The 26,151-nt window shown below is 43.3% G+C and overlaps 1 protein-coding gene across 29 annotated transcripts in view; it reads left to right on the forward strand.

Annotated features, from left to right (window-relative positions):
- DST (dystonin) overlaps positions 1-26,151 on the forward strand; it is a 514,523-nt gene that overhangs the window by 349,581 nt on the left and 138,791 nt on the right. For 21 of the 29 annotated variants that reach the window (XM_024983983.2, XM_024983991.2, XM_024983988.2 and 18 more), the window contains 12 exons: positions 1,536-1,664; positions 3,883-3,971; positions 6,792-6,927; positions 8,000-13,447; positions 13,573-13,722; positions 13,866-14,081; positions 14,267-14,416; positions 14,763-14,996; positions 16,192-16,344; positions 18,452-18,685; positions 19,458-19,724; positions 22,984-23,532. In XM_024983983.2, coding sequence (XP_024839751.1) covers positions 1,536-1,664; positions 3,883-3,971; positions 6,792-6,927; positions 8,000-13,447; positions 13,573-13,722; positions 13,866-14,081; positions 14,267-14,416; positions 14,763-14,996; positions 16,192-16,344; positions 18,452-18,685; positions 19,458-19,724; positions 22,984-23,532 — 7,755 coding nt within the window. The remainder of the gene's footprint in view (positions 1-1,535; positions 1,665-3,882; positions 3,972-6,791; positions 6,928-7,999; positions 13,448-13,572; positions 13,723-13,865; positions 14,082-14,266; positions 14,417-14,762; positions 14,997-16,191; positions 16,345-18,451; positions 18,686-19,457; positions 19,725-22,983; positions 23,533-26,151) is intronic. The other 8 variants (XM_024984003.2, XM_059880507.1, XM_024984004.2 and 5 more) reach the window with 1 other exon arrangement.

Raw genomic sequence — 26,151 nt, forward strand, 5'->3', positions numbered from 1 at the left:
GCTCTGCAAGTAGGGATTATAGATGTCTTCATTGCTACGAAGCTCAAAGATCAAAAGTCCTATGTCAGAAACATCCTGTGTCCCCAGACGAAAAGAAAGCTGACATACAAAGAAGCCTTAGAAAAAGCCGATTTTGATTTCCACACAGGACTTAAACTCCTAGAAGTGTCTGAACCCTTGATGACAGGAATTTCCAGCCTCTATTATTCTTCGTAACAGGGCATGTTCACATAAGCAGTCATACGGGAAATGCTGTGTTAGTTCTCATTGCTGTGCCCACAGCTTAATGATAAGATCCACACTCTGGTCACTGTCACACGCTGGAAGCACCATCAGTTTCTTGAGGGCTGGAAACACTGACTGCTCAGAAGAGAGAATACTTTTCATTTATAATTTTTTTTTAAATAAAGTTTTATTGGAACGCAGACACACTCTTATGTACATACTGTCTTTGGCTTACTTTTGGGCACAAGGACAGAGTTGAGTAGTTCTGACAGTGACCGTATGGCTCCCAGAGCCTGAAATACTTGTCCTCTGGTCCTTTACAAAACACAGTTGCTGTCTCCTGATCTGGAAGAAATTTGCATCGCTCCTCTAGACTAAATGTCAGGTTACTTGGATTTTAGACTCCAATCTGCCCGAGAGAGAATATGTTTAAAATTGAAAATAACAAAATATTTACTGCTCTTCATAATGGTTCCATTTAGCTTTGATTTGTTTTTTGAACTCCTACCCACAGTAAAATAAAAGTATTTTACCTGGAATATGAGACAAGCTTGAGAAACATCACTGAGTTTACAGCATCCTTACTTGAGAATTCTGCATCCCTGATGGGATCCAGCCTGCCATTAGGGTTCCCATTTGTTCAAGGATTCATTACACTCACCGAAAGAACACTTCAAAAGCACCATGAAATCCAAGGGGAAATGTGTATTTGTTCCCATATCCGTGAAGCTGTGGTGGTTCAGATCACCTTGAAAAATGCATGTTTTTAGTTTTTCTGTATGTTGTAATCTACATATAATATGTTTACCACCATCTCCCATTTCTAGTTACAACTTTGTAATTAAAAGCAGCGTTGTGAGTGGTTTACCTGCTGCAGGAGGGGGAAGGTTTTTCTTAGTTCTGTGTGTTTTTTTTTGTCTTTTGTAGACTTCATTTTTTCAGCATGCCATTGTCTTAGATTTTTCTGTCTAGAGAATTCTGATTGTAATGCTAATGCAAAGGCAGCGATTCAAAGAGTGCTTCATGAATAAAGTTGAGTTTTTGAATATGTCATGTTAATAGACCAGCTGGGAGGTTAGATTGATCATTCAAAAGTGTTTGTCACAGTTTGCTTTGCTACCCTAAATTTTTGGAAGTACATCTGCCACGTGATGTGTTGAATGTGGTTAAGTGAATGAATAAAATATCTCAGTAACCTGTGTGTGATGAAAAAAATATTTTTACATCCTTGTTTTCTGTGAAGTGATTAATAGTTTGGTCATTTACTGGAATATGTCTTTTTTTTTTTTTAAATCACTCACACCCATCAGAAGTCACTGGAAGAAGAAAAGAAAGAGCATGTTGAAAAAGTCAAAGAATTACAAAAATGGGTATCAAATATCAGCAAGACATTGAGAGATGGAGAGAAGGCTGGAAAGTCTTCCTTTTCTAAGCAAAAGGTATTCACCGAGATGCTGGTTTACTAATAATTACAGTGATAAGAATTTACTGAGTTGATATAGTCCATCTAAAAAATACTTTTAATTCTTTAGTTTTCCCCGTTTCTTTGGGCAACTATAAATGAAGATCAGAGAGGTTCAGTAACTTGCCCAAGGAAGCATAGTATGCGGCAGAAGACGTGCTCTCTGCTCCAAATTCTGAACTTTATCAGTACTAATCTCACTGTTAGTCAGCCAATATGTGGCCTGGTCCTCCTCACAGTGAGCTCTGCTTCTTGGTCTTTGTGATAAGCACTGCTGGAGAGCAGGGTCACTCTCTTTTGTGCCCTGAGTATATCCACGCACTCTTGTGTCATAAAGAGATGCAGGTTCCTTCTTACAATGTGAACAACAAGTTTCCAGAAGAACAAAACACAAACCAAGATGACAACCTGTGAGGATTGAAATTAGTTGTGCTTTTCTGGATCTTTTCTATTTCCTAAAGAAAACAACTGCCCTCCACCAGGAATTCTAGGTTCTTTCCCTCTCCTAATGAAGCCTTCAGTTCTGTGGGCTAAACTTGTCTACTTGGCATCGGTTGACTGGCTACCTCTCGTGAGATGTTACTGCTCTGAGGTGTCCATTGGAATGCCCCACCTGATGCTCCTAGGGGACTGGATTAAATTAAGCAGGGTTACTGTTGCTGGTGATAGCATTGGAATTGCTGGTTTATTTAAAAAAAATAAACCTCTGCTAAGTTAAGCAGCATTTTTCTGGGGTACGTTTCCTATAGTGCCCTCCTGACCTGTGGAAATCACAGAGGTGCTCAGTAGCTTTTTACCTTCAAGCTCTGCATCGACACACACTTGTCATCACTTGAAACAGACATTGTTGGCATAATCTAATAGTGGAGAACTTCAGTATCTTGTCAAATTTCACCTGTGGTGCAAGGCAGGTGTGCCATCTCTGAGCTTCCCCCAGGAGAGGTTTATAAACCTGAGTATTTGCTTGAATTCTCATTCAGTTGAAATCAAGCCAGCTTAGCTCATAGTCTAGCAAACTGCATTTTATAGAGTGTAGAGGAAATAAGTTGGAAAACACAATTACATTGAGTGTTTAAAACCTAAAGCCATCAAAGTGAATGTGAATATTTAGTTTTAAAACATCTTAATTTCCCCCCTGTTAAACAGGAAAATAATTAAAATAGGGACACAGACCTTAGCAAGGATTTCTTTGTGGAGAACAAGTTTCTTCTGAGGAATGTGGTTTATGAACCCTTGGTATTTCTTCATTCTGTGGTTAGGAGTGCTCCCAAATTTTATAGATCAGTTTCAGGTTTACACCTGGCAGACGTAAGAAGAGATACTTTGCCAGTGCAGATTGTGGCCTCAGTTGCAAATCTTGAATTACTCTTGGTCACTCTATTAAAGGAAATTTCAGGTAATTTGATGTCAATAATAAGTGTCTCTCAAAAAATTAGTATGGCCTCATGCTTTCTTCTAACCACAAAAAATAGACTTTAAAATGATTCTCAATAGCATATGTCTGGGGAATATATACCTTTTCATTGCCCCATCACTTAAAAGAATGGTAATTACTTTCTGACGTTGTTGTTTAGTCACTAAGTGGTATCCGACTCTTCTGCCACCCCGTGGGCCATAGCCTACCAGCCTCCACTTGTCCATGGGATTTAGGGCTTCAGAAATGATACACTTCTGAATTAGGAGAAAGTAATACAAGGGCTTGCTTTTCCCAAACAGTTCAGTTTTATTTCTTTGACTGTCACTGGTGACTTTTGCAATCAAATGTCTTAATAATAGAAATTATTTAACCTCGTTCTGCAGATCTAGAGAGAAATACTTCCACCGTGTTTTTTTCCAAATGAGCGCTGTATCCATCTCTGTGAGGACGGTGATGTTCCAGTGCCGAGCATCTGTGCCTCCTTCATTCGTGGTTGGGCTGGGATGGATGCAAGAATCTTACCATGCTGTATTATTATTTCCTGGTGGAAGTAATGGCCTTAGGATTAGAGGGAGGGGCTCCACTCATTGTACATTCTCAATGAAGTATTCATCTTATCCAGACCTGCAGACTGGGAATAACTCATGGTATTGACTCAGGTCACCTGAAAATAGACCCATCGTGTGGGTGTTGATGGAAACTTGGATCAGTTTTTTAAAAAGACTGTTATCTAGCCTTTGTGAAGGAAGAGCCTGAGTGTACTTTCTTTACCTTGCAGATTTCCAGTGAGGAAATTTCAATCAAGAAGGAACAGTTATCTGAAACACTACAAGGCATGCAGCTGTTTTTGGCTAAACATGGAGACAAGTATGTTGGTTTTAATTAAGTCTTTTATTCAGAGTAGCGAAGTGGTCTTCAAAATGCTCAGCAAAGTAGAGGATGTTAAATTTTAGTGGAGGGTTTAAAAATGGAACTCAGTCACAAGTTTAGTTAATAACCTATGATTATAAAGTGATTTAACTGTCACTTTTCTTGACTCTCAGTCTTTATCAAAATTCTGAAGTATACTTATTATCTCCATATATTGCTGATAAGAAAAACAGGCTCAGAGTTAAGGATGAGTTGCTAGTTAGTTGTAAAGATTCCAAGCCAAGTCCTGATTCTAAGTAGTACTTACTCTCCAAGACCTGCCTTTTGAAAAATATGTATAAATGTGTTCTTTATTTCCTTAGCTGAGACCTTTGGCAACAAGATTTCTAATGGTTTGGTTCTTGCTTTGAGGCCCTTCATTTATTTTAGCCTTAGGAAGGGATGGAATCTACCCTTTTCTTAAACCCTTCTTTGGCTATCATCAGAATTAATCTAGAATGATTTTGTACCTTAGCGAATTGGGTTAATTTCCTTATGAATTTCATTTTTATTCATCTTTCTGCTTGAACAAGTTTAATCTTGAGTCATGGCACATTACTTGTCCCTTTTCCATGTTGGAACTAACAATGGGATCTTTCCCTCTGTTCAGTTTAGTTCAGTCGCTCAGTTGTGTCCAACTCTTTGTGACCCCATGAATCACAGCACGCCAGGCCTCCCTGTCCATCACCAACTCCCAGAGTTCACCCAAACTCATGTGCATCGAGTCAGTGATGCCATCCAGCCAATCTCATCCTCTGTCATACCCTTCTCCTCTTGCCCCCAATCCCTCCCAGCATCGGGGTCTTTTCCAATCAGTCAACTCTTTGCATGAAGTGGCTAAAGTATTGGAGTTTCAGCCTCAGCATCAGTCCTTCCAATGAACACCCAGGACTGGTCTCCTTATAGGATGGACTGGTTGGATCTCATTGCAGTCCAAGGGACTCTCAAGAGTCTTCTCCAACACCACAGTTCAAAAGCATCAATTCTTCGGCACTCAGCTTTCTTAGTAGTCCAACTCTCACATCCACACACGACCACTGACAAAACCATAGCCTTGACTAGATGGACCTTTGTTGGCAAAGTAATGTCTTTGCTTTTGAATATGCTATCTAGGTTGGTCATAACTTTCCTTCCAAGGAGTAAGCGTTTTTTAATTTCATGGCTGCAGTCACCATCTGCAGTGATTTTGGAGCCCCCAAAAAAGTCTGACACTGTTTCCACTGTTTGCCCATCTATTTCCCATGAAGTGATGGGACCAGATGCCATGATCTTCGTTTTCTGAATGTTGAGCTTTATGCCAACTTTTTGACTTTCCTCTTTCACTTTCATCAAGAGGCTTGTTAGTTCCTCTTCACTTTCTGCCATAAGGGTGGTGTCATCTGCATATCTGAGGTTATTGATATTTCTCCCGGCAATCTTGATTCCAGCTTGTGTTTTCTTCCAGTCCAGCGTTTCTCATGATGTACTCTGCATATAAGTTAAATAAGCAGGGTGACAAAATACAGCCTTGACGTACTCCTTTTCCTATTTGGAACCAGTCTGTTGTTCCATGTCCAGTTCTAACTGTTGCTTCCTGACCTGCATATAGGTTTCTTAAGAGGCAGGTCAGGTGGTCTGGTATTCGCATCTCTTTCAGAATTTTCCGCAGTTTCTTGTGATGCACACAGTCAAAGGCTTTGGCATAGTCAATAAAGCAAAAGTAGATGTTTTTCTGGAACTCTCTTGCTTTTTCCATGATCCAGCAGATGTTGGCAATTTGATCTCTGGTCCCTCTGCCTTTTCTAAAACCAGGTTAAACATTTGGAAGTTCACAGTTCACGTATTGCTGAAGCCTGGCTTGGAGAATTTTAAGCATTACTTTACTAGCGTGTGAGATGAGTGCAATTGTGTGGTAGTTTGAGCATTCTTTGGCATTGCCTTTCTTTGGGATTGGAATGAAAACTGACATTTACCAGTCCTGTGGCCACTGCTGAGTTTTCCAAATTTGTTGGCATATTGAGTGCAGCACTTTCACAGCATCATCTTTCAGGATTTGAAATAGCTCACCTGGAATTCCATCACCTCCACTAGCTTTGTTCATAGTGATGCTTTCTAATGCCTACTTGACTTCACATTCCAGGATGTCTGGCTCTAGGTGAGTGATCACACCATCATGATTATCTGGGTCGTGAAGATCTTTTTTGTACAGTTCTTCTGTGTATTCTTGCCACCTCTTCTTAATACCTTCTGCTTCTGTTAGGTCCATACCATTTCTGTCCTTTATCGAGCCCATCTTTGCATGAAATGTTCCCTTGGTATCTCTAATTTTCTTGAAGAGATCTCTAGTCTTTCCTATTCTGTTGTTTTCCTCTATTTCTTTGCATTGATCGATGAGGAAGGCTTTCTTATCTCTCCTTGCTATTCTTTGGAAGTCTGCATTCAAATGGGAATACCTTCCGTTTTCCCTCTGTTAGATAACAGCAATTGTTGTTTTAGAAGTTTGCATATGCTAGAGAGATGCTGATATATTATTAGTCTATACTCTTTCCTTTGGTTCTTTATAAAGGCCATCCTTAATTTACATACATAGCCACTCTAGACCTGAGCCATCTGTGTATGAGATTATGTTATTTTTTACTGTATTATAGTATTGATATATTATTGATTTTTTACATTATATTTTATGAGCCAATACTAATTTAGAAAAGTATTTTTCTTTATAAAATCATTGCACCTAGTATGTCATAATTATCACTTGTGGACTTATATTCTTCATTTCCTACTTTCTGGTTATTTTAGAATGACAGATGAAGAAAGAAATGAATTGGAAAAACAAGTGAAAACTCTCCAAGAAAGTTATAATTTATTCTTTAGTGAATCTCTGAAGCAACTGCAACAGTTGCAAACCTTAGGAGACATAAAGGTAGAGGAGAAGGTAATGTTATTTATTTAGAACGCGAGGCTGTTTCAAGACTCTCAGTCTAACTGCATGGTTGTAGAAATATATGTCAATGACAAAGAGATGATCTTGAGTTGTGTACGTGGAAGAAACATGGGTGGGGTTTATGTAAGTACTTGGAGATTTCCGTGTTGGTTATTAAATGCAACCTTTCACCTGCTGTCATCAGTTTCTGTGACATCTTAATCTCTGCCTTGCATGGTTAAAGAAAAGAATCATTCATTTTTCTAACTCTTCTCTTTCAAAGTCATTCTGCTGCTGCTACAGTAGGTATTTTAATATATAAATGTGATGATATAAAATAGTCTATGAGTCATCTCTAAAGGTGCCACTGGAATATTAAGGGGTTTGTCTGCCTTTCAGAGATAGCCAGGAGATTTATTTGAGAAATACTGGGCTATATGTCTTAGTAAGGATCCTCTAGCATCTTCAAAATATAACAAAAATTGCTTACAATTTGGCCTATCCTTGAACTTTCTAAACTTTACAATACTCAGTATTCAACACAATATTCAGAATTCAAAATTATTTTTATGTTCAATTCTCTTACTCCCTGGAGTACTTTGCATACTATTTGTCGCATTTTGAGGGTACGTAGTGATTTTTTCTGGCTTGTCTGAAGAAGTCCGTATGCTGTAAACATCAATAGCATGGGGGTTTGAAACTCTCCCGTGTCAGGAGACTAATCTCATTGGGTTGCAGAGAGCATGGTTTGCCTTGCAGGTGTGTGTCCTGTCTCCTCACCCTCATCTTTTCCGTGTCCTCACTAACCTGTTGATGTCCACAATATGAAGTTTTCAATTCACAGATGCATGTCGTTTTCAAAGCTTTATCACATCCTGTGCTCTCGATAGATCACTGACTTAGATCACTTGTGCATTTGAGCTGCCTAACACTCACAGCCTTGCCACACCTCGGTAAGTAGAGGATTTTTATGCTAAAGTGTCTTTTTTTATTAAAAAAAAAAAAAAAAAACTTGCAAACTAAATTTCTTGACGCTCTGCTCACCCTTGTGTCAGCCACTGAGACTTCTGTGCTTTCCTTTCAGCTGGATAAAGTCATCGCGGGCACCGTCGATCAGAGCACAGGGGAAGTCCTTTCTGTCTTTCAGTCAGTTCTGAGAGGCCTCCTTGATTATGACACGGGAATTCGGTTGCTTGAGACCCAGCTCATGATTTCTGGGCTCATTTCGCCAGAATTAAGAACGTGCTTTAACCTCAAAGATGCCCAGAGTCACGGCCTTATCGATGAGCAAGTTCTGAGCCAACTCCAAGAACTCAATGAAATGAAGGAGATTATCTCCGCTGTGTCATCCACCAGGGTTCCGGTGCTGGACGCCCTGGCTGAAGGTGTGATCTCAGAGCCCATGGCCATCAGAGTGCTCGAGATCCTGCTTTCCACGGGCTCGCTGGTTATTCCAGCCACAGGAGAACAGCTGACCTTGCAGAAGGCTTTCCAGCAGCACCTGGTTTCCTCAGCCTTATTTTCTAAAATCCTGGAAAGGCAGAGTCTGTGCAAAGACCTTATCGACCCCTCCACCTCTGAGAAGGTGTCCTTAATAGATATCATGCAAAGAAGTGTTTTGCAGGAAGACTTAGGGATGCGGCTTCTGCCTGTGAGGCCGCAGGAAGGAGGCAGAATAACATTGAAATGTGGCCGAAATGTGAGCATTTTAAGGGCAGCACACGAAGGCCTCATAGACCGTGAGACCATGTTCAGGTTACTGGGCGCCCAGCTGCTTTCAGGAGGTCTGATCAATTCCAAGTCTGGTCGGAGGCTGACTGTCGAAGAAGCCGTGGCAGAGGGTGTGATGGACAGAGACACTGCGAACAGCATCCTCACCTACCAGGTGGAGACAGGAGGAATCATCCGCTGCAACCCCGCCAAGCGTCTGACTGTCGACGAGGCCGTCCAGTGCAATCTGATCCCGTCCAGCAGTGCCCTTCTGGTCCTTGAGGCTCAGCGAGGCTATGTGGGCCTCATCTGGCCTCACTCTGGGGAAATCTTCCCCACATCATCATCTCTGCAGCAGGAGTTGATCACCAATGAATTGGCCTCCAAGATCCTGGAAGGGAGGCAGAAAATCGCTGCTCTTTACATCCCAGAAACTTGTCAAGTCATTGATTTGGAGGTTGCCACGCAACTCGGAATTATAGATAATTACACAGCATCGATTTTAAAAAGTATAACACTGCCCGATAAAATGCCAAACTTGGGAGATTTAGAAGCTTGTAAAAATGCCAGAAGATGGCTCTCTTTTTGTAAATTCCAACCGTCTATGGTCCATGATTACAGGCTAGACGAGGATGCTTTTGATGGAGAAGAGCCAGTGGCAACTCAGAGCTCAGAACAAACTAAAAAATTGTTCCTGTCTTATTTGATGATAAATAGCTATATGGATGCAAACACAGGGCAGAGGCTTTTGCTGTATGATGGAGACTTGAATGAGGCTGTTGGGATGCTCCTGGAAGGCTGTGGTGCAGAAATTGACAAGGACACACCCATCGAAGAATGTTTTGATGTCTTAAGACTCCCTGGTGTATCTCTGAATAACACTGCAAGTAAAGAAATGGGTGAAAGTCCAGCTTCACCAAGTAGTTTTGATAAATGTCATCAGAGAGAACCTGAACACAAAGTAACCCCTGAAAATACCATAGACGAAGAGTTTCAGGAATTGGAAATTAATGTTATCAGGAGTGAATTTTGGCTGTCAGAAAACCTGGCAGATGTAATCACAACTGATCTTAAAGTTAAGAAATCACCCGGTGTGAGTGTTCCCAGTTCCAGATCACACTTAACACAGCTTGGACTTGCTGATGTTAGCCTGCCCAGACAAGACTCTGAAAACAGAGTTGAAAATGGTGAAAATCAATGTCAGTTAGAAACAAAGGAACATGCAGATGAATGTAGTCATTCTAAAAACCTTCAGAACTTGGCAAGTGATTTGATAACAGATCCTATGATAAAATCAAAAACTAGTAGAGCCTATGATTTAAATGAAACAGAAAATGAAGATAATATTAGCAGGGGTTCAGTTCTCTTTGACTATTCCCCCAGGCTGAGTGCCTTGTTAAGTCATGATAAACTGAGGACCGAGCAGGGAAGTTTTCATGATGTACACAGCGCAGAGAGTAATGGAAAGAAATGTGAAACTTCTACATTGCCATTCAATGACCAAACTGAGTCATCAGGTCAAAGAATAAGAGAAAAATTTCAAGACCAGTTTCTGGGAATTGCAGCTATTAACATCAGTTTAAAGGGAGAACAGGCTGAAGAGAAATCTTTCAATGTTGGTTGTAGTAATCCTCAGGTAGAGTGTCAGAGTGATGAGTTTAGTTCAGATACTTGTGATGAAGATGAAAATGCACTTGCTACTTCTCAGCAGGAACCTGAAGATGAGAACCGTGAGTCCACAGTGGAAGGGTCCTCAGGTGCCCCGACCCCAAGGGCTGGTGGTCATGATGTTGTCCTGGCTCCCACCCATACCCCATCTTTTGAAGGAACTGTCGGCGCCAGTGCTGGCGACTATGAAACGTCCCTGCTGGATGACCGGTGCAGTGAAACAGACACAGACAGCGATGCTGACTTCTATGACACGCCCTTGTCTGAAGACGACGACCATGATTCCCTGCTCCTTGAAGGTGACGACTGTGATTGTCTGCAGCCCGAGGACTATGACTCGCTGCCAGAGGAGGACGAATGGGCCGCTCCTCCTGGAGAGGTTTTCTATGATGTTTCTAAAGAGGAGGAACATTCTGTGGGGACCCAGGCAGGGCTGGCTGAGAGCTTAGGTGTGAGGGGAGGAGCACAGTCTCTGCAGGATTTTCTCATAGGTGCTGAGAAAGCAGAGTTAGGTTCTGGTGAAGAAATCCAGTTAAATTCATTTGAGTCCTATGAAGTGAGTGGACCGTTGATGGAAACTGTATCAGAAAGGGACAGCACAGATGACCTTGAAGGTGATGAGTCTGATTCATTGACTGACTATGAAACTGAGGGAGGAAAAGAGAGCTTCACGATGGCGGTAGAATCTGAGGACGCTGGCTGCTGGGAAGGGAGAGAAAAAGACTGTGTGGCTGGACAAGGATTTGAATCTGCTCCTGATCATTTAGATTCTGTGCAAAGCAAAGACAGTTATGAGGAATCTGTGTCTGGCCCTAACGAGCAGGACGACGATGACCGTGGCGCTGATGCTGGAGATGGCGCAGGAGGGGAGGGTGCGGAGCCCGTGGGCCAGGGCGCAGCTGCGGCCGTGGTCGTCCCCGGCTGTGTTGCCGCTGCTCCCGAAACAGAAAACAGCCATGCAAGTCAAAGGAACAATAAAACGATTCTCCTGACTCAAAAGCACCATCATAATTCTAAACAAAAACAGCAGTGTGTGAATGTTTTACAGCCAGAATCAAGTAGTAAAAGTAGCTTAGGTCCTGAAATAAACTGCTTTCCAGAAGATACAAATGAGGTTGTTGGAAAAAGCATAGAAGATCTGTTGAATCATGAGATGGTCCTTCAGGATGAATTACTGCCTATCATGAAAGACACTGAATCAGAAAACATCTTTAGCCCTGTTGGTGCCTTACCTAATACCAGTGTCAGTTCAGCCTCTGAACTCAAGGGCCACCTAAAGAACACAGGGCTTGAGCTGATTCAGCCGGGATCTGCTGACTCTGTGAAAGGTGGAAATCCATATTGTGAGAATGTGACACTTCGTGGTAACTCCTCTTCTGATAAAATCATTTGTCCTGAGCCCAGTTTAACAGGAAAACCTGCAGAGGAAAGCCATTTGTCATTCACAATGTCTGTAGCTGATAATGATCCTCCAGGCAGTGGAAGGGATCTAATTAAAAGGACAGCTGACAAAAGCAATGTACAAATAGAAGATGAAGCATCACTTCCTAAAATGTGCGCAGGTAAAGGAGAAGTTCTCATAGAAGGTCCCTTAGAAGATAAATATCCTAAACTTTTGCCCAGTAAAAGTACAAGGGAGAGTCTTGATATAGTTAATAGTCTGTTTCCAGTCCCACAAACCATACACAGTGAAGAACACAGTCAGGAAGAAAGCCTTAAAAACACAGCAGTAGCTCTTAAAGATGAACCACAGAACCTACCAACAGTAGTTAGTAGAAGTCCCGTTCAGTTTGAGAATCTTGAAGAAATATTTGACTCATCAGTTTCCCAAGTGATCAATGATGACATGACTTCAGACGTGACCTTGTCCGAAGGGTTTACAAAGATTGAGACAGATTCACTCACCGATGGACCTGAAGATGAGCTTGATCTGTTTACTTACTTAAAGCATTGTGCTAAAGATGTAAAAGCAAAGGATGTACTGAAACCAGGTGAAGATACCCCAAGCTGTATTCCAGTCACTTCCCCTCCCATTAAAGAGCATTTACAGTTAGGAGTTAATAATGCAGACGAGAAGGCAGCTCTTGCCCAAGAAGACTCACCTCCAAAGGAGATGGGCCAACAGAAAGACCTTCCTGCTGAAGAAAGCAGATCAGGAATCCCCAAGCTCACACCAGCAGGAGATGAAAGCATGCCTTCAGGCTTCCCTCTTGGAAATGCGGAAGGCCTTGGAAAACACATGGATTTTGTGCAGTCAGACCTCTGTGCAGATGGAGTAAGAAATAACTCCAGTAAGGCTTTAAGCACTGACTGCTCATCCTTAGAAATTCACAGCGAGAAAGAGGGGATTGAGCAGCAGAAAGGGAAAGAACCAGCCCCGTCGCCAGGAGCCCAGGGCAGCAAGGTGCAGGTCGCTGAACTATCTCAGGTCCTGGTGGAGGACATCACGGACACCTTAAAAGGTAATTTGAAAGAAGGTCGTGTGACTCCTCAAGAGCTTGGAAAACCTTCAGCCTGTGCAGATGCTAACATTCTAATTCAGACCTTCATTAAAAGAGTTAGCTCATCACAGTTGGTGAATGAAACACCTGGTGTGCCCAGCAACTCTAACACCAGTGGCTGTGGCATTTCCTGCGCCAAAAACTCAGAGAGCAGAGAGGATCCGCTCTGCGCTGCAAACCTCAAGTCTGAATTGCTCCTTGATATACTTAAGCAAAGTCAGTATAGCCAAAAAGTTATAGGAGCTTTTGAACTGATGAAAGAATTAACTCAGATGGAGTGTGATCTGGAGGAAAAGGGTGGGGCATCTGAACTTCTTCCTCTGCAGCTTGAAGATATATTCTGCAAGCTGCTTCCCGATGGATATTCGGAGAAGGGGGGACAGCATACAGACTTGAGTAAAAAATCACCTACAGCTCCTGAGGTGACAGATGAGGAGCCACACATTCTTGAAGAATTCAACAGCAAGGAAGGAAACCCCTGTTCCCTAAATTTACAAAGTGTGAAAGAGAGTGGCCCAGAAAACTCTCCTGTCTGTGCACCAGCTTTGTCAAGAGATGGGAGGCTGAAGGAGCTGTGTGCTGCGTCCCCAGGCCATTTGGAATGTATTTCAGGGTCAGAAGACTTGGCTTCTGGAGACAGCTTGATGGAGCGAGTAAGTGGACTTTCCATTTTATAAGCAAGTAGCTGTGTGGAGCATTTGGGAATAATCACATTTATTTTATTTGGTTGAAAAACCTGCACAGAGCAATTGAATGAAATGTCCACGTTTATCTTCAGTTTTCCAAGGAGCTGCAGCAATGTTTACAGCACAGATCAAAGATGTGCGAGTATTTGGCTTTGCTTCAAGACATGAAGCCTCCCTTTGGCAGCCAAGACTCCCGGGATGGCAGTCTAGAAGCTTTGAGAGACCAGCTGAAACAGTTGGAGGTAAGAATCGTCTGCTGATGGTTATGGAGGGTGGTCAGCTAATGTTAATTTGGAAAATTAAGAAGAGCACTTGTCTATTTTGAATGTTAGTTATACTTGTGTTTCTCACTAAATAGATACGAGATGTGTATTTTTTTCTGCAGACATTTGAATTGGGATTGGCTCCAATTGGTGTGATTTTAAGAAAGGACATGACGCTGGCGGAGGAATTTGTAAAGTCTGTGCCGAGTGACTTCCCCAGGGGACCCCTCGAGGACCTGAGCATGAGCCTCCAGAGTCTGCAGACGGCCCTTTCATCCCTCCAGGCTGTGTCTTCAGAAAGAATGAGCCACATCACGCTGGCGATCGACTCCGAGGTGGTAGGTACCAGAACGTCTCGTGCTAAGTCAGATCTAGCTTTTGGGAGAAAGTTGAGGGTTTGAAAATTTAGTCATAAGACGAAATATTTGTTCTTAAATTGTTAAGCCCTTAACACAGGATCATTATTTGTAGGATTTAAAATGTGGGGAAAGATAAAAATGAACACGCAATTTTTATTTTCTAGTCTAAACTAGCCGTTTCCCATGAAGAGTTTCTGCAGAAACTCCAGTCATTCTCATGTTGGATATCGGAGACGAGCAAATCTGTGAAGGATGTGGAGATCATGACAGTTCGAGATGCTGAACTCATAAAACAAAGCTTGGAGTTTCTCAAGGCAAGTATCAAAATCAGTAAGATAAAGTGTGTGTGTGTATGTGTGTGTGTTAGTCGCTCAGTTGTGTCCAGCTCTTTGAGATCCCATGGACTCCTCTGGCAGGCTTCTCTGTCCATGGGATTCTCCAGACAAGAATACTGGAGTGGGTTCCCATTCCCTCCTCCAGGGAATCTTCCAGACCCAGGGAATGAACCCAAGTCTCATTATGTCTCGCATTGGCAGCTGGGTTCCTTACCACTAGCGCCACCTGGGAAGCCCCCGTATTTTGTAATAAATGTTACTGTTGATAGAAGCTTTCTATTATGGCTTAACTTGCTGTTCATAACTAGTGCTACTTTGTTCACAGAATGTGTTGAAAGACCTCGGACACACCAAGACGCAGCTGGAGACCACCGCCTTTGACGTGCAGTTCTTCATCTCTGAACACGCTCAAGATCTGTCTCCCACCCAAAGCAGACAACTATTAAGGCTCTTAAACACAACTCAGAAGGGTTTCCTTGACATGCAGGACTCAGTAACTACCCAGGTGGAACATTTAGAGGCTCAGTTACAGCTAGAACAAGATCTCGATCATCAGAAGGTCTGCCTTTCTTTGTGGAGTCGAAATTCTTGGCTTTTAGTGCTTCAGTGTGAAACCTGTAATGTAGACCCCAGGGGCTGTGGGTAGGAAAAGATAGGAAGGGTTTTCTGGAATGGCAGTGAATGGACAGGGTATGATGTGGCAATTCTACAATATATAAAGGTATTTTTGGTCCTAAGAAGGCTTTTAATTTTCATGACTCCCTCAAACTGCTGCTTTTAGGGGAGGGTTGTAATTTTTTTCCCTAGGAGGAAGAAATGTGTATGCACTGAGAAGTGTCCAGGGATAAACTGATGAACATATGGAGAGTGAAGGTTAAGGGTGTCTCTTCTTCTTGGGAGCAGGGTGGCCCAGCTGGATGGGACTGGGCTCTGGAGCCAGGCTGCCTAAGCTTACACCCTGTTCACACCACTCACCCACTGTGGGGACCCAGGGCAAGTCACTGAACCGGTTTTCTCACTGGGAAATTGGAGATTGTAGCAGTGCTTACCCAGTAGTATCATGGGCATCAATGAAAGAAAGAATTAAAACTCTTAGGACCTTGCCTGGCACGTGTCAGGCTCCTAGTCAACCTGATCCATGGCTGTAGAATGAGTAGAGTGAATTTAATAGACAAAAGATGCAACCAATGGCTCGATTAATCTCTTAGGATGATGTAATGAATTGTTTGGGGTGGTCCATTCAGTAGGAACAGTGCGCAGAGGTGGGGACAGAATTGGCCCCAGTGATGAAGGCACGAGACCTTGTGCAAAGCTCCTTCGATCTCTTCTGGAAGAATAAGCGTGGTCTCCAGCATGATATCCTGTCTACGCATAACAAATATGTGCTCACAGACTGATCACAACTAACTTCTGTTTTGATATCCTTTTGCAGAATTAATTGTGTGTGTCGCAGGTTCCCAGAGCTTCAGGAAATGGGATGTTTCTTCCCGTCGGTCAGAAGCTCCACCTCTTACACATACGCGTGGCCAGTGTTCTGTTGAGCGGTGCCATCGAAGCGTGGCCTCCTTCCGTGTGCATGAGCCACGCTCTCGCGTTCTGTGTCACTCGCTCAGTGTACACCCCACTGCTATCGTGTTTACAGCATACGTAGGGACGCTTATGTAGACGAAACTTGCAAAATGTGTTGTGGTAAACAGCTGTGACAGCAGTGAGCTGGGGACCAGTTCACAAGGCTGTGGTTTTCCTCCTTTCAGCTGGTGGCCGAGCGTCAGCAGGAGTACAAAGAGAAACTGCAGGGCATCTGCGACCTCCTCACCCAAACCGAAAACCGCCTCATCGGTCACCAGGAAGCCTTCGTGATTGGAGATGGCACGGCTGAGTTAAAGAAGTACCAGTCCAAGCAAGAGGTAGAGTCCAGCTTTGCGTTCGGGGGTCGAGTCCATGTTGACTTGGAGTACTGGTATTTGGAAAGCAGTTGGGGCTACTGGAAAGTAGTCATCCCTTTACCTTTTCAGAGGCAGGGTGCACCAAAGACACCCCTAGATCTGAGCTTGAAGCTTCATACTAAAAGTTGTATTTCAAGCTCCAGCCAGCCAGGTAATTTTCTTGACTCTGTTTTGGTGAGATGTTGAATGGAGGAGACATATAGAGGAAGTTTGATAGGTAGGAGAAACCTTGTATGATGAGTTAAAATCTGAATCCACTGAAGACCAAGTCACTCACAAATCAGGAAACACGTCCATGAGTTTGGGTTCTTGGTTCATCTCATTCCTTTCATTGTTCTCTGAGATTTGTTTCTTTTCACTGAAGGAACAAGCAATAGTAACAGATAAAGAAAGCTTTATTTCGGTGTCAGGAGAAGGGACATTCTCTTCGCTGTGAGATAGTTCCTGGTTCTGCTCCCAGACTCTGAAGCTCTCAGAGCCTCACTGACTCTGTTGCTCATACTTCCACTGCAACGTTACTGTCAGAGTTAAATATTATATGTCAGGGGACCAGCAGTTAATGCCGTATACTACATTGGAGAAGGAAATGGCAACCCACTCCAGTGTTCTTGCCTGGAGAATCCCAGGGACGGGGGAGCCTGGTGGGCTGCTGTCTATGGGGTTGCACAGAGTCGGACATGACTGAAGCGACTTAGCAGTAGCAGTAGCAGCAGTGGCTCAGTGAAATGTATCTCTTTTAAAAAAATATATTTATATATTTTAGAGTATAGTTGACTACAGTATTATATTAGCTTCACACACAGAACACAGTGACTCAACATTTAACAGATTACACTCCATTTAAAACTAATATGTTGGCTATATTCCCTGTGCTGTACAATATATTCTTATATCTTATGTATTCTATACATAGTATTCATAGATTGGAAGAATTAACATTGTAAAAATTGTCCATACCGCCCAAAGAAATCTGTAGATTCAGTGTGATCCCTATCAGAGTACCCATGACATTTTTCACAGAACTACAGCAAATAATCCTAAAGTTTATATGGAACTACAAAGACCTTGAATAGCCAAAGCAATCTTGAAAAAGAACAAAGCTAGAGTTATCTTGCTTCTGGATTTCAAACTGTCCTGCAAAGCTATTGCCATAAAACGAGATGGTGTCGGCACAAAACAGACACAGAAATCAATGGGGCAGAATAGAGTCCCAAAATAGACCCACACACTTACAGTCAATTAGTTATGACAAAGGAGGCAAGAATATACAAGGAAAAAAAAAAAGAATATACAAGGAGAAAAAGTCTCTTCACTCGGTGGTGCTGGGACAACTGGACACTGTCTCTTTCAATTCAGATACTTCCCAGAAAAATTTGGGGAGCCTTAAGTTATGGGGGAACATAGCATGAAGAGTTAAACATAGTGCAATATAGAGAATGAAATTATAATGGGTGAAAAAAAGAGGAAGAATTACATAGAGAAATCTAACGAGAGGAAAGCTATATTACTTGAGGAGAGATCTTACTCTGAGCTTCCTAGCAGCCAGGGCAAAGAAGCAAACATTACATTTTATAGAACTCTGGCATTTAGTAGAAAAAAATTGTCTTTGGAAATTATTTTAGGAACAACTTAGCTCATAATTTAGGGAATTATTTGTTTTTATTTTGAGCAGTAGATAGATGTTAATGTTTAGAAACAGAATTGATAATATTAACGTGTATTTAAAAACTTTTATTATGTACTCACATAATGTAAAAAAATCTGATGTGTGCAAATTTGTAAAGATTATACTAAATATTTCTTTTCAGTGTTTTACAAACCACATCCATTTATTAACCATGCAAATCTTATATCTTTCTTTAATATTCTTTGAGGTTTCAAATTACATTAAATATTATGATTTAAATAAAACCATTCAGATGAACATTGTATTGAATATGCTTTTTCAACCTGTATGCATTGTATGCATTCTCCTCTGCCCACACCTACCCCCACTTTCAGAATGATGGTTTTGAAAGAATTAAATAGGTTTACTAATTTAATAATTTTTTTTCTTCTGTGTTAAAAGGAATTACAGAAAGATATGCAAGGAAGTGCACAGGCATTGGCAGAAATAGTGAAAAACACAGAGAATTTCTTAAAAGAGAGTGGTGAAAAGCTGTCACAAGAAGATAAGGCTGTGATTGAACAGAAACTGAACGAAGCTAAGATAAAGTGTGAACAGCTGACTATAAAGGCGGAGCAGTCAAAGAAAGAGCTGGACAAGGTTGTGACGACAGCAATCCGAGAGGAAACGGAAAAGGTCCTTATTCAGATGTGTGGTGCCCACTCCTGCGGCTTTGTTGAGAATGACGAGGCTCTCCAGGGCCTTGATTTGTTACCTGCTGTCAGGAGGTCAAAGCGATGATTAGCGCAGAGACTAGAATTTGGGGTTTTCATGTATGTAATTGACCAGATTTGAAGAATTGGCCTTGCTGAACTTAAAATTTTTTTTATCAAAGTTGATGTGCAATATTATAGAAGTTACAGATGTACAACACAGTGGTTCACAGCTTTTAAAGGTTATATTCAATAGATAGTTACTATATAATATTGGCTGTATTCCCTGTGCTGTACCATATATCCTTGCAGCCTTTTTTTTGGGCCTTGCAGCTTGCACAGTTCTCTGATAAGGGATCAAACCTGTGTCCTCGGCAGTGAAAGCATCAAGTCCTAACCGCTGGACTACCAGGGGATTCCCTTCTTGTAGCTTAATTTCTTTTACATATAGTAGTGTGTAGGCTTTGTTGAACTTTAAAAAAAAAAATCTAAGTGGGATTGTGGAACTTTGTACTTGTGAGATGTTTGAGGTCTCATCAGTTATAATTTTGGAATGTATTTTAAGAACAATGGAAACTTCAGAGTAACTACCAGTTGCTGTAAGACTTAATTTCATAATGTTCAGTTTTCAGCGTGGGTCTGGTTTGTTTCCCCACTCTGATTTTTCAGTGATCTAACTATTTGCTTTCGGAATGTCTAAACACCCATGCCTCGGCCCACATTCACTGTTACCTATTGTGACTTTTCCTGCCCAGGTCGTGGCTGCGAAGCAGCTGGAAGAGAGCAAAACCAAAATCGAAAACCTCTTGGACTGGTTGGCAAATGTCGAAAGAGACTCAGGACGGGCAGCGATGGAGCCGAAACAGATCATTGAGCAGAACGGGACGCACTTTCAAGAGGGTGATGGCAAGTTGATGATGGGAGAAGAGGATGAGTTTAACGGTAACCTGTTGGACACGGATGTTGACGGGCGTGTCGGGACCACCGAGGAGAACCTGAACCAGCAGTACCAGAAGATGAAGGTGTGTTGTTTCAAACAGGATATTGTTAGAGTCTCTTTTCGGGTCTATAAAGATAGGAAGAACTTAGCACATGAGTTGTCCCTTCAAAGTTCAGGGACCCTTGAGAGTAAAGTCCTTTTTTTCTAGGCCCATCATTATGTCAGAATAAGTTGTGCTGAGAACTGTAAACAAGTCAAAAGCAATGAGAACTACATCATTAAATGTGGAGTTCTTCTCTGTAAAGCAGAGTTGTAAGGAATTAACAGCAATAACAATAATAGCTAGCATTCGTAGAGCGGTGACAGTGGTCCAGGCAAACTTCAAAGCTCTTCCCGGCTTGACTCATCACTTTGTCCCTTTTGTCCTCCCCACTACTCTGTAAAATGAGAATACAATTATAACAGTGATGAGCTTATTATTGTCAATGTTGTTATTATTCTCATTTTACAAATGGGAAGGCTTCCCTGGTGGCTCAGTGGTAAAGAATCCACCTGCCAGTGCAGGAGACCTGGGTTTGATCCCTGGGTCGGGACAGTTCCCTGGAGAAGGAAATGGCAACCCACTCCAGGATTCTTGGAATACTTGGGAATGCTTGGGAAATCCCATGGACACAGTAACCTGGCTTCTGTAGTCGCCGGAGTTGCGAAAGAGTTGGACACAACTTAGCGACTGAACAACAACAGATGGGAAAAGTAACTTACAGAATGAGCTGGCTTGGCCAGGTCATGCTTCTAGTGAGGGATGGAGTTTGGGCTTAAACCTAGGCTGTGAGTCCCTCTGCTGAATTCCAGTCCGTGCCTGCTGTGTCCTTTTGGGTTCATGCGAGTCCTCTGCAGACCTCAGCTTGTCTGTTTGGTGAAGGTGCTGTAGAGGAGAGGAGTGAAAGCTTACTGCATGAAGGAAGTCAGAGCTGATGTGAATGCGGTTCCAGGAGCCAAGGGGGCGTTTGAAAGCTGTTTTTAGAGAGTGTTTTAATCATTTTATTTCAGTGTTTGGCTTTTGGTGGGTTTCAGAAATGTTTGTGGTTCTGCTGTTTGCCTCTGAGCCTTTATCTTTGGCGTTTTGGGAACAGAGTGCTCTCTGAGAAGCTATTCTATTAAAGGAATTAGAAAGTAAAGCAGAAGAGGAGTGGGGTGTTCATTACATCACAATTTCAAGAGGTTATTTCAAAACCTGACTGTAATTGCGTCTTAAAATGAAAAATGTAACGATTTCCTAAAGGAACCTTGTGAGTCAGTTACAGAGGAGTCAGGAAAGGTTAGGAACTCTACTGAAGGAGTGGAAAATACCAGGATGGACCAGACACACAGGTGCTGCCCAGGAAACCCTTGTTTTTGGCCACAGTATGACGTTTACCCTTCTGAATGCTTTACTGCTGAGAAGATGGGAACCTAAGGAACTTAGAAATTCCCGCTCTCCTGGCAGAGTGGAAAGATGGCCCAGAGGCTCAGGAGCACAGGGCTTTGGGGCCAGCTCTTTGTCTGTGCCACGCATCCTGGGCTCGGTGCTTCCCCACCTGCAGCCTGTCTCCCCTCATCTGTCAGAGGGAAGGACGGACCAGGTGACCTACAGGTATGATTACACCTGTCCAGCCCACTGGACGGAGGCGTCTTGTGAATATAACTCACGTATGGAAGACATCACCTGTGGGAGAAAAGTCATTGAGACAGAAGTCCTTGCATATGTCTGCCACACAGCAGGTGTTGTTACAGGCAGGGTGGGGACCAGGACTGGTGAGTCTGTTCTCTGCTGATGTCTGGAATCAGACTTTTCAGGACAAGCTGCCCCACAGCAGCGCTCCTCGGCCCTGTTCATCTGATGGCTGGCGTGATCTTTTCTCAGCCCCTGGGTGCCAGCTCTTTTGTCGGTCATGAGCAGAATGAATCCCATCCTGGTTCTTGTCTGCGGGGCTGAGGATGACTGGGCAGGTGGTAACCATCTGCATTCTGTGGGTGCTGGGAGGCAGCGACTTCCTACTGAGTTGAGCTGGGTATGGGTTGGGTGAGTATGGGATTGGGGCCCTCTTTCAGGGTTAATAGGATCATCAGAGAAGGGCCACACAGGAGAGGGAGATTTGTGGCAAGACTTAGGGGAGATGGGGGTTGCCAGGCAAGTATTTTGGTGTAGAGCTGGAGCCAGACAGGAGAGCAGCTGGAGAAAAGGGTCCCAGCGCATCTGCGGGTGGGGATGAGTAGAGGTGGAGGCCAGGTGCCTGGTCGGCGGTGGGGGACAGTCAGGTCCCAGAGGGGGTTTGGAAGTGGTTGGGATCAGGCATCTGGCTTCAAGTAAGTCATCACAAGAAATGCAGAAATGGCCCCAAAGGATTATTACATGTTTTAAAAATTGAAGTATAGTTGATTTACAGTGTTGTGCTAGTCTCTATGGTACCGCAAAGTGATCTAGTCATACGTATGTATACACTTGTGTCTTTTCCATTATGCTTTTGACCACATTTTAATGGCATGATGGGGTGGATGGAAGAAGCTGGTTATGGCTGGAGAGGAAGGGCTCCGGGCCTTCTGAGGCCCGCACGGCTGCCCTGAGGGCCCAGGGCGGGTAGCTGTGCACACCAGCGAGCAGCCCCTCACCTGTGACCTGCTCTGTGCTCCGCCTCCAGGGTGAACCTGGATCCCTGGGTGTGCCAGGCTCTGAGGGCAGTGTTCTTCCTGCGTGGCTTCCTGTGGTCCTTTCTGCATATATGTGACTGTAGGGTACTGTCCTCTTTCCACTTTGGAAACCGAGGCTCAGCCAGCCCAGGAGCAGCTCCAAGATGCTCCTCTATTGTACATGCTCCTCTGACTTCCCTTGAGCTTCTCCAAATGTGTATTGTTCTTGCTTACTACTTATCTTTGTGGGTTTTTTTTTTTTTATGCTTTCAAATTATAGATTCTTTTTTTTCCTATTAAGTGTTTTTTCAAGATCATTTCGTAAGCAAACATCATACTTCCTTGATCAATAATCAGGTGAAGACGCTCCCCGTCCCTTTAGGGAGCTCGTGAGGAAGGGATGAGCCGAACTAGAGCAGGTGGTGGGTGCTTGTTTTCAAGTTGGAAGAGTAATTTGTTCCGTTCCTCCCCAAACTTCTCAAAACGGTACTTGTTTTGTGCGCTTGCCCAAGTCCTTTCCAGAGAAGACTGGAAATCCTAAGATGAGCTGAGCCTCCCCTCCTTTGGGGAAATTCATCAGTGGAGCAGAGGCGGGGCGCCCGGGGTGGCGGGAGGCGGGGGTGAGCGTCAGGGGCCGGGAGACCCCACGCCCTGACCCCACCGCTCTCGCGCAGGCGCAGCACGCGGAGCTCGTGGCCCAGCAGCAGGCGGTCCTCGCGGCCACACAGGCGGCCCAAGCCTTGCTGGAGACGCAGGGCCACCACCTGTGCCCGGAGGAGAAGGAGAAGCTGCAGAGGAACGTGACGGAGCTGAAGACACACTTCGAAAGCGCGCTGGCTGCATCGGAGACGGCGGTGCGCCGGACGCGCTCCCTGCAGGAGGAGCTGCAGAAGTTCGACACGGACTGCGGTGAGTTTGAGCAGTGGCTTCAGCAGGCAGAGCAGGACCTGCAGAACCTGGAGGCCGGCGCGGACGACCTCAGAGGGCTGACGGCCAAGCTCAAGCGGCAGAAGAGCTTCTCGGAAGACGTCATTTCGCACAAAGGGGACTTGAGGTACATCACCATCTCTGGCAACAGAGTGCTGGAGGCAGCCAAGTCTTGCGGCGGGAGAGAGGGAGGCGGCCGGGCTGATCGGGACCAGGTGGACACCTCTGCCGCCCACAGAGAAGTGCAGGGCCGGCTGGACCGCGCCACCGAGCGTTTCAGGTCCCTCTACACAAAGGTAAGTGCAGTGTTTAAAATTGATGTCTAATTGATTTGCAACGTCATGTTAATTTCTGCTATACAGCAAAGTGACTCAGTTGTACACGTGCATACATTCTCTCTGATATTCTTTCCATTACGGTTCATCACAGACAATGAATATAGTCCCCAGTCCTGTGTTGCTAATCCTCTCTATGTAAGATAGCTCACCTCTGCTAGTCACCTCTGCTTTTCCTCTGAGGGAGGGAAAGGTTAGGAGTCTGGGATTATGTCTATGATTCTGCTTTTGTTTCTCAGGCAACTTTGTGTCATATTTTAGATCCTACGTACAAGTGATATCATATGGCATTTGTCTTTCTCTTTCTGACTTAACTTCACCGATCATCTCTAGATCCATCCATGTTGCTGCAGATGGCATAATTTCATTCTTCTTCAGGCTGAGTAACATTCCACTGTATATACGTACCACCTCTTCTTTATCCATTTGTCTCTATCTGTGGACACTTACAGAGAAGGCAGTGGCACCCCACTCCAGTACTCTTGCCTGGAAAATCCCATGGACAGAGGAGCCTGGAAGGCTGCAGTCCATGGGGTCGCTGAGGGTCGGACACAACTGAGCGACTTCACTTTCTCGCATTTTCATGCATTGGAGAAGGAAATGCAACCCACTCCAGTGTTCTTGCTTAGAGAATCCCAGGGACAGAGAAGCCTGGTGGGCTGCCGTCTATGGGATCACATAGAGTCGGACATGACTGAAGTGACTTAGCAATAGCAATGGACACTTAAGTAGTTTCCATGTCTTGGCCATTGTGAATTAGCACTGCTATGAACATAGCGGTTAGAGTGCTTGTCTGAATGTATGCCCAGGAGTGGTATTGTTAGATTAGGTGGTAGCTCCAATTTTATTTTTTTTGAGGCAACTTCCTACTGTTCTCCATAGTGGCTGCACCAGTTTACATTCCCACCAACAGTGTAGTAGGGTTTCGTTTTCTCCACACCCTCTCCAGCTTTTATTATTTGTAGACTTTCTGATGATGCCCATTATGACTGGTGTCAGGTGGTAACCTCGTAATATTGATTTGCATTTCGCTTACTATTTAGTGATGTTGAGCATCTTCTCATGTGCCTCTTGGCCATCTGTATGTCTTCTTTGGATAAATGTCTATTTAGTTCTGCCCATTTTTCAATTGGATTTTGTTTTGTTATTGAGTTGTATGAGCAGTTTATATGTTTTAGAATTTAAGCCCTTTTTGGTTTCACCATTTGCAAATATTTTCTCTGATTCCATCGGTATTCATTTTGTTTTTTGACTTCATTTTCTGTGCAATAAGGTTATTTCATTTTTAACTTTTTAATCTGTACCTATAGTTTTCACTCTGTCCTGTTACTTTAGTTTTGGAATTAGAAGCAAGAAATTTGAAAACTGAAGCAGGGAAAATAAGGCATTTTCATCTTGCTTCTATCAGTCTTATTCATCTACTTTACTTCTGCAATATGTATTTAAAGATTAAGACTGTAAAGTTATTTTTTAGTTCACGTAGTGTGGTTTCCAGGCAGCCCTGACTATAAAACTCTGTACTACCCATTTTGACCAGCAGGTGGTGTGTGTATTTTGGCTCTAAGCGCAGAGTACTTTGGCAAAGGAGAAAAGGAATGATAGAACCATTAGAATGCAGAGTTCCAAAGAATAGCAAGGAGAGATAAGAAAGCCTTCCTCGGTGATCAATGCAAAGAAATAGAGGAAAACAATAGAATGGGAAAGACTAGAGATCTCTTCAAGAAAATTGGAGATACCAAGGGAACTTTTCATGCAAAGATGGGCACAATAAAGGACAGAAATGGTATGGACCTAACAGAAGCAGAAGATATTAAGAAGAGGTAGCAAGAATACACAGAACTATACAAAAAAGATCTTCACTACCCAGATAATCACAATGGTGTGATCACTCACCTAAAGCCAGACATCCTGGAATGTGAAGTCAAGTGGGCATTAGGAAGCATCACTATGAACAAAGCTAGTGGAGGTGATGGAATTCCAGTTGAGCTATTTCAAATCCTAAAGAATGATGCTGTGAAAATGCTGTATTCAATATGCCAGCAAATTCAGAAAACTCAGCAGTGGCCACAAGACTGGAAAAGGTGTTTTCATTCCAATCCCAAAGAAAGGCAATGCCAAAGAATGCTCAAACTACCGCACAATTACACTCATCTCACATGCTAGCAAAGTAATGCTCAAATTCTTCAAGCCAGGCTTCAACAGTATGTGAACCGTGAACTTCTAGATATTCAAGCTGGATTTAGAAAAGGCAGAGGAACCAGAGATCAAATTGCCGACATCTGTAGGATCATCAAAAAAGCGAGAGTTCCAGAAAAACATCTCTTTCTGCTTTATTGACTGTGCCGACCGCAACCAACTGTGGAAAATTCTTCAAGAGATGGGACCACTTGACCTGCCTCCTGAGAAATCTGTATGCAGGTCAAGAAGCAACAGTTAGAACTGGACATAGAAGAACACACTGGTTCCAAATAGGAAAAGCAGTACATTAAGGCTGTATTTTGTCTTCCTGCTTATTTAACTTATATGCAGAGTACATCATGCTAAATGCCGGGATGAATGAAGCACAGGCTGGAATCAAGA

The sequence above is a fragment of the Bos taurus genome, chromosome 23 (genome assembly GCF_002263795.3).
Source record: "Bos taurus isolate L1 Dominette 01449 registration number 42190680 breed Hereford chromosome 23, ARS-UCD2.0, whole genome shotgun sequence".
NCBI classification, from domain to species: domain Eukaryota; kingdom Metazoa; phylum Chordata; class Mammalia; order Artiodactyla; family Bovidae; genus Bos; species Bos taurus.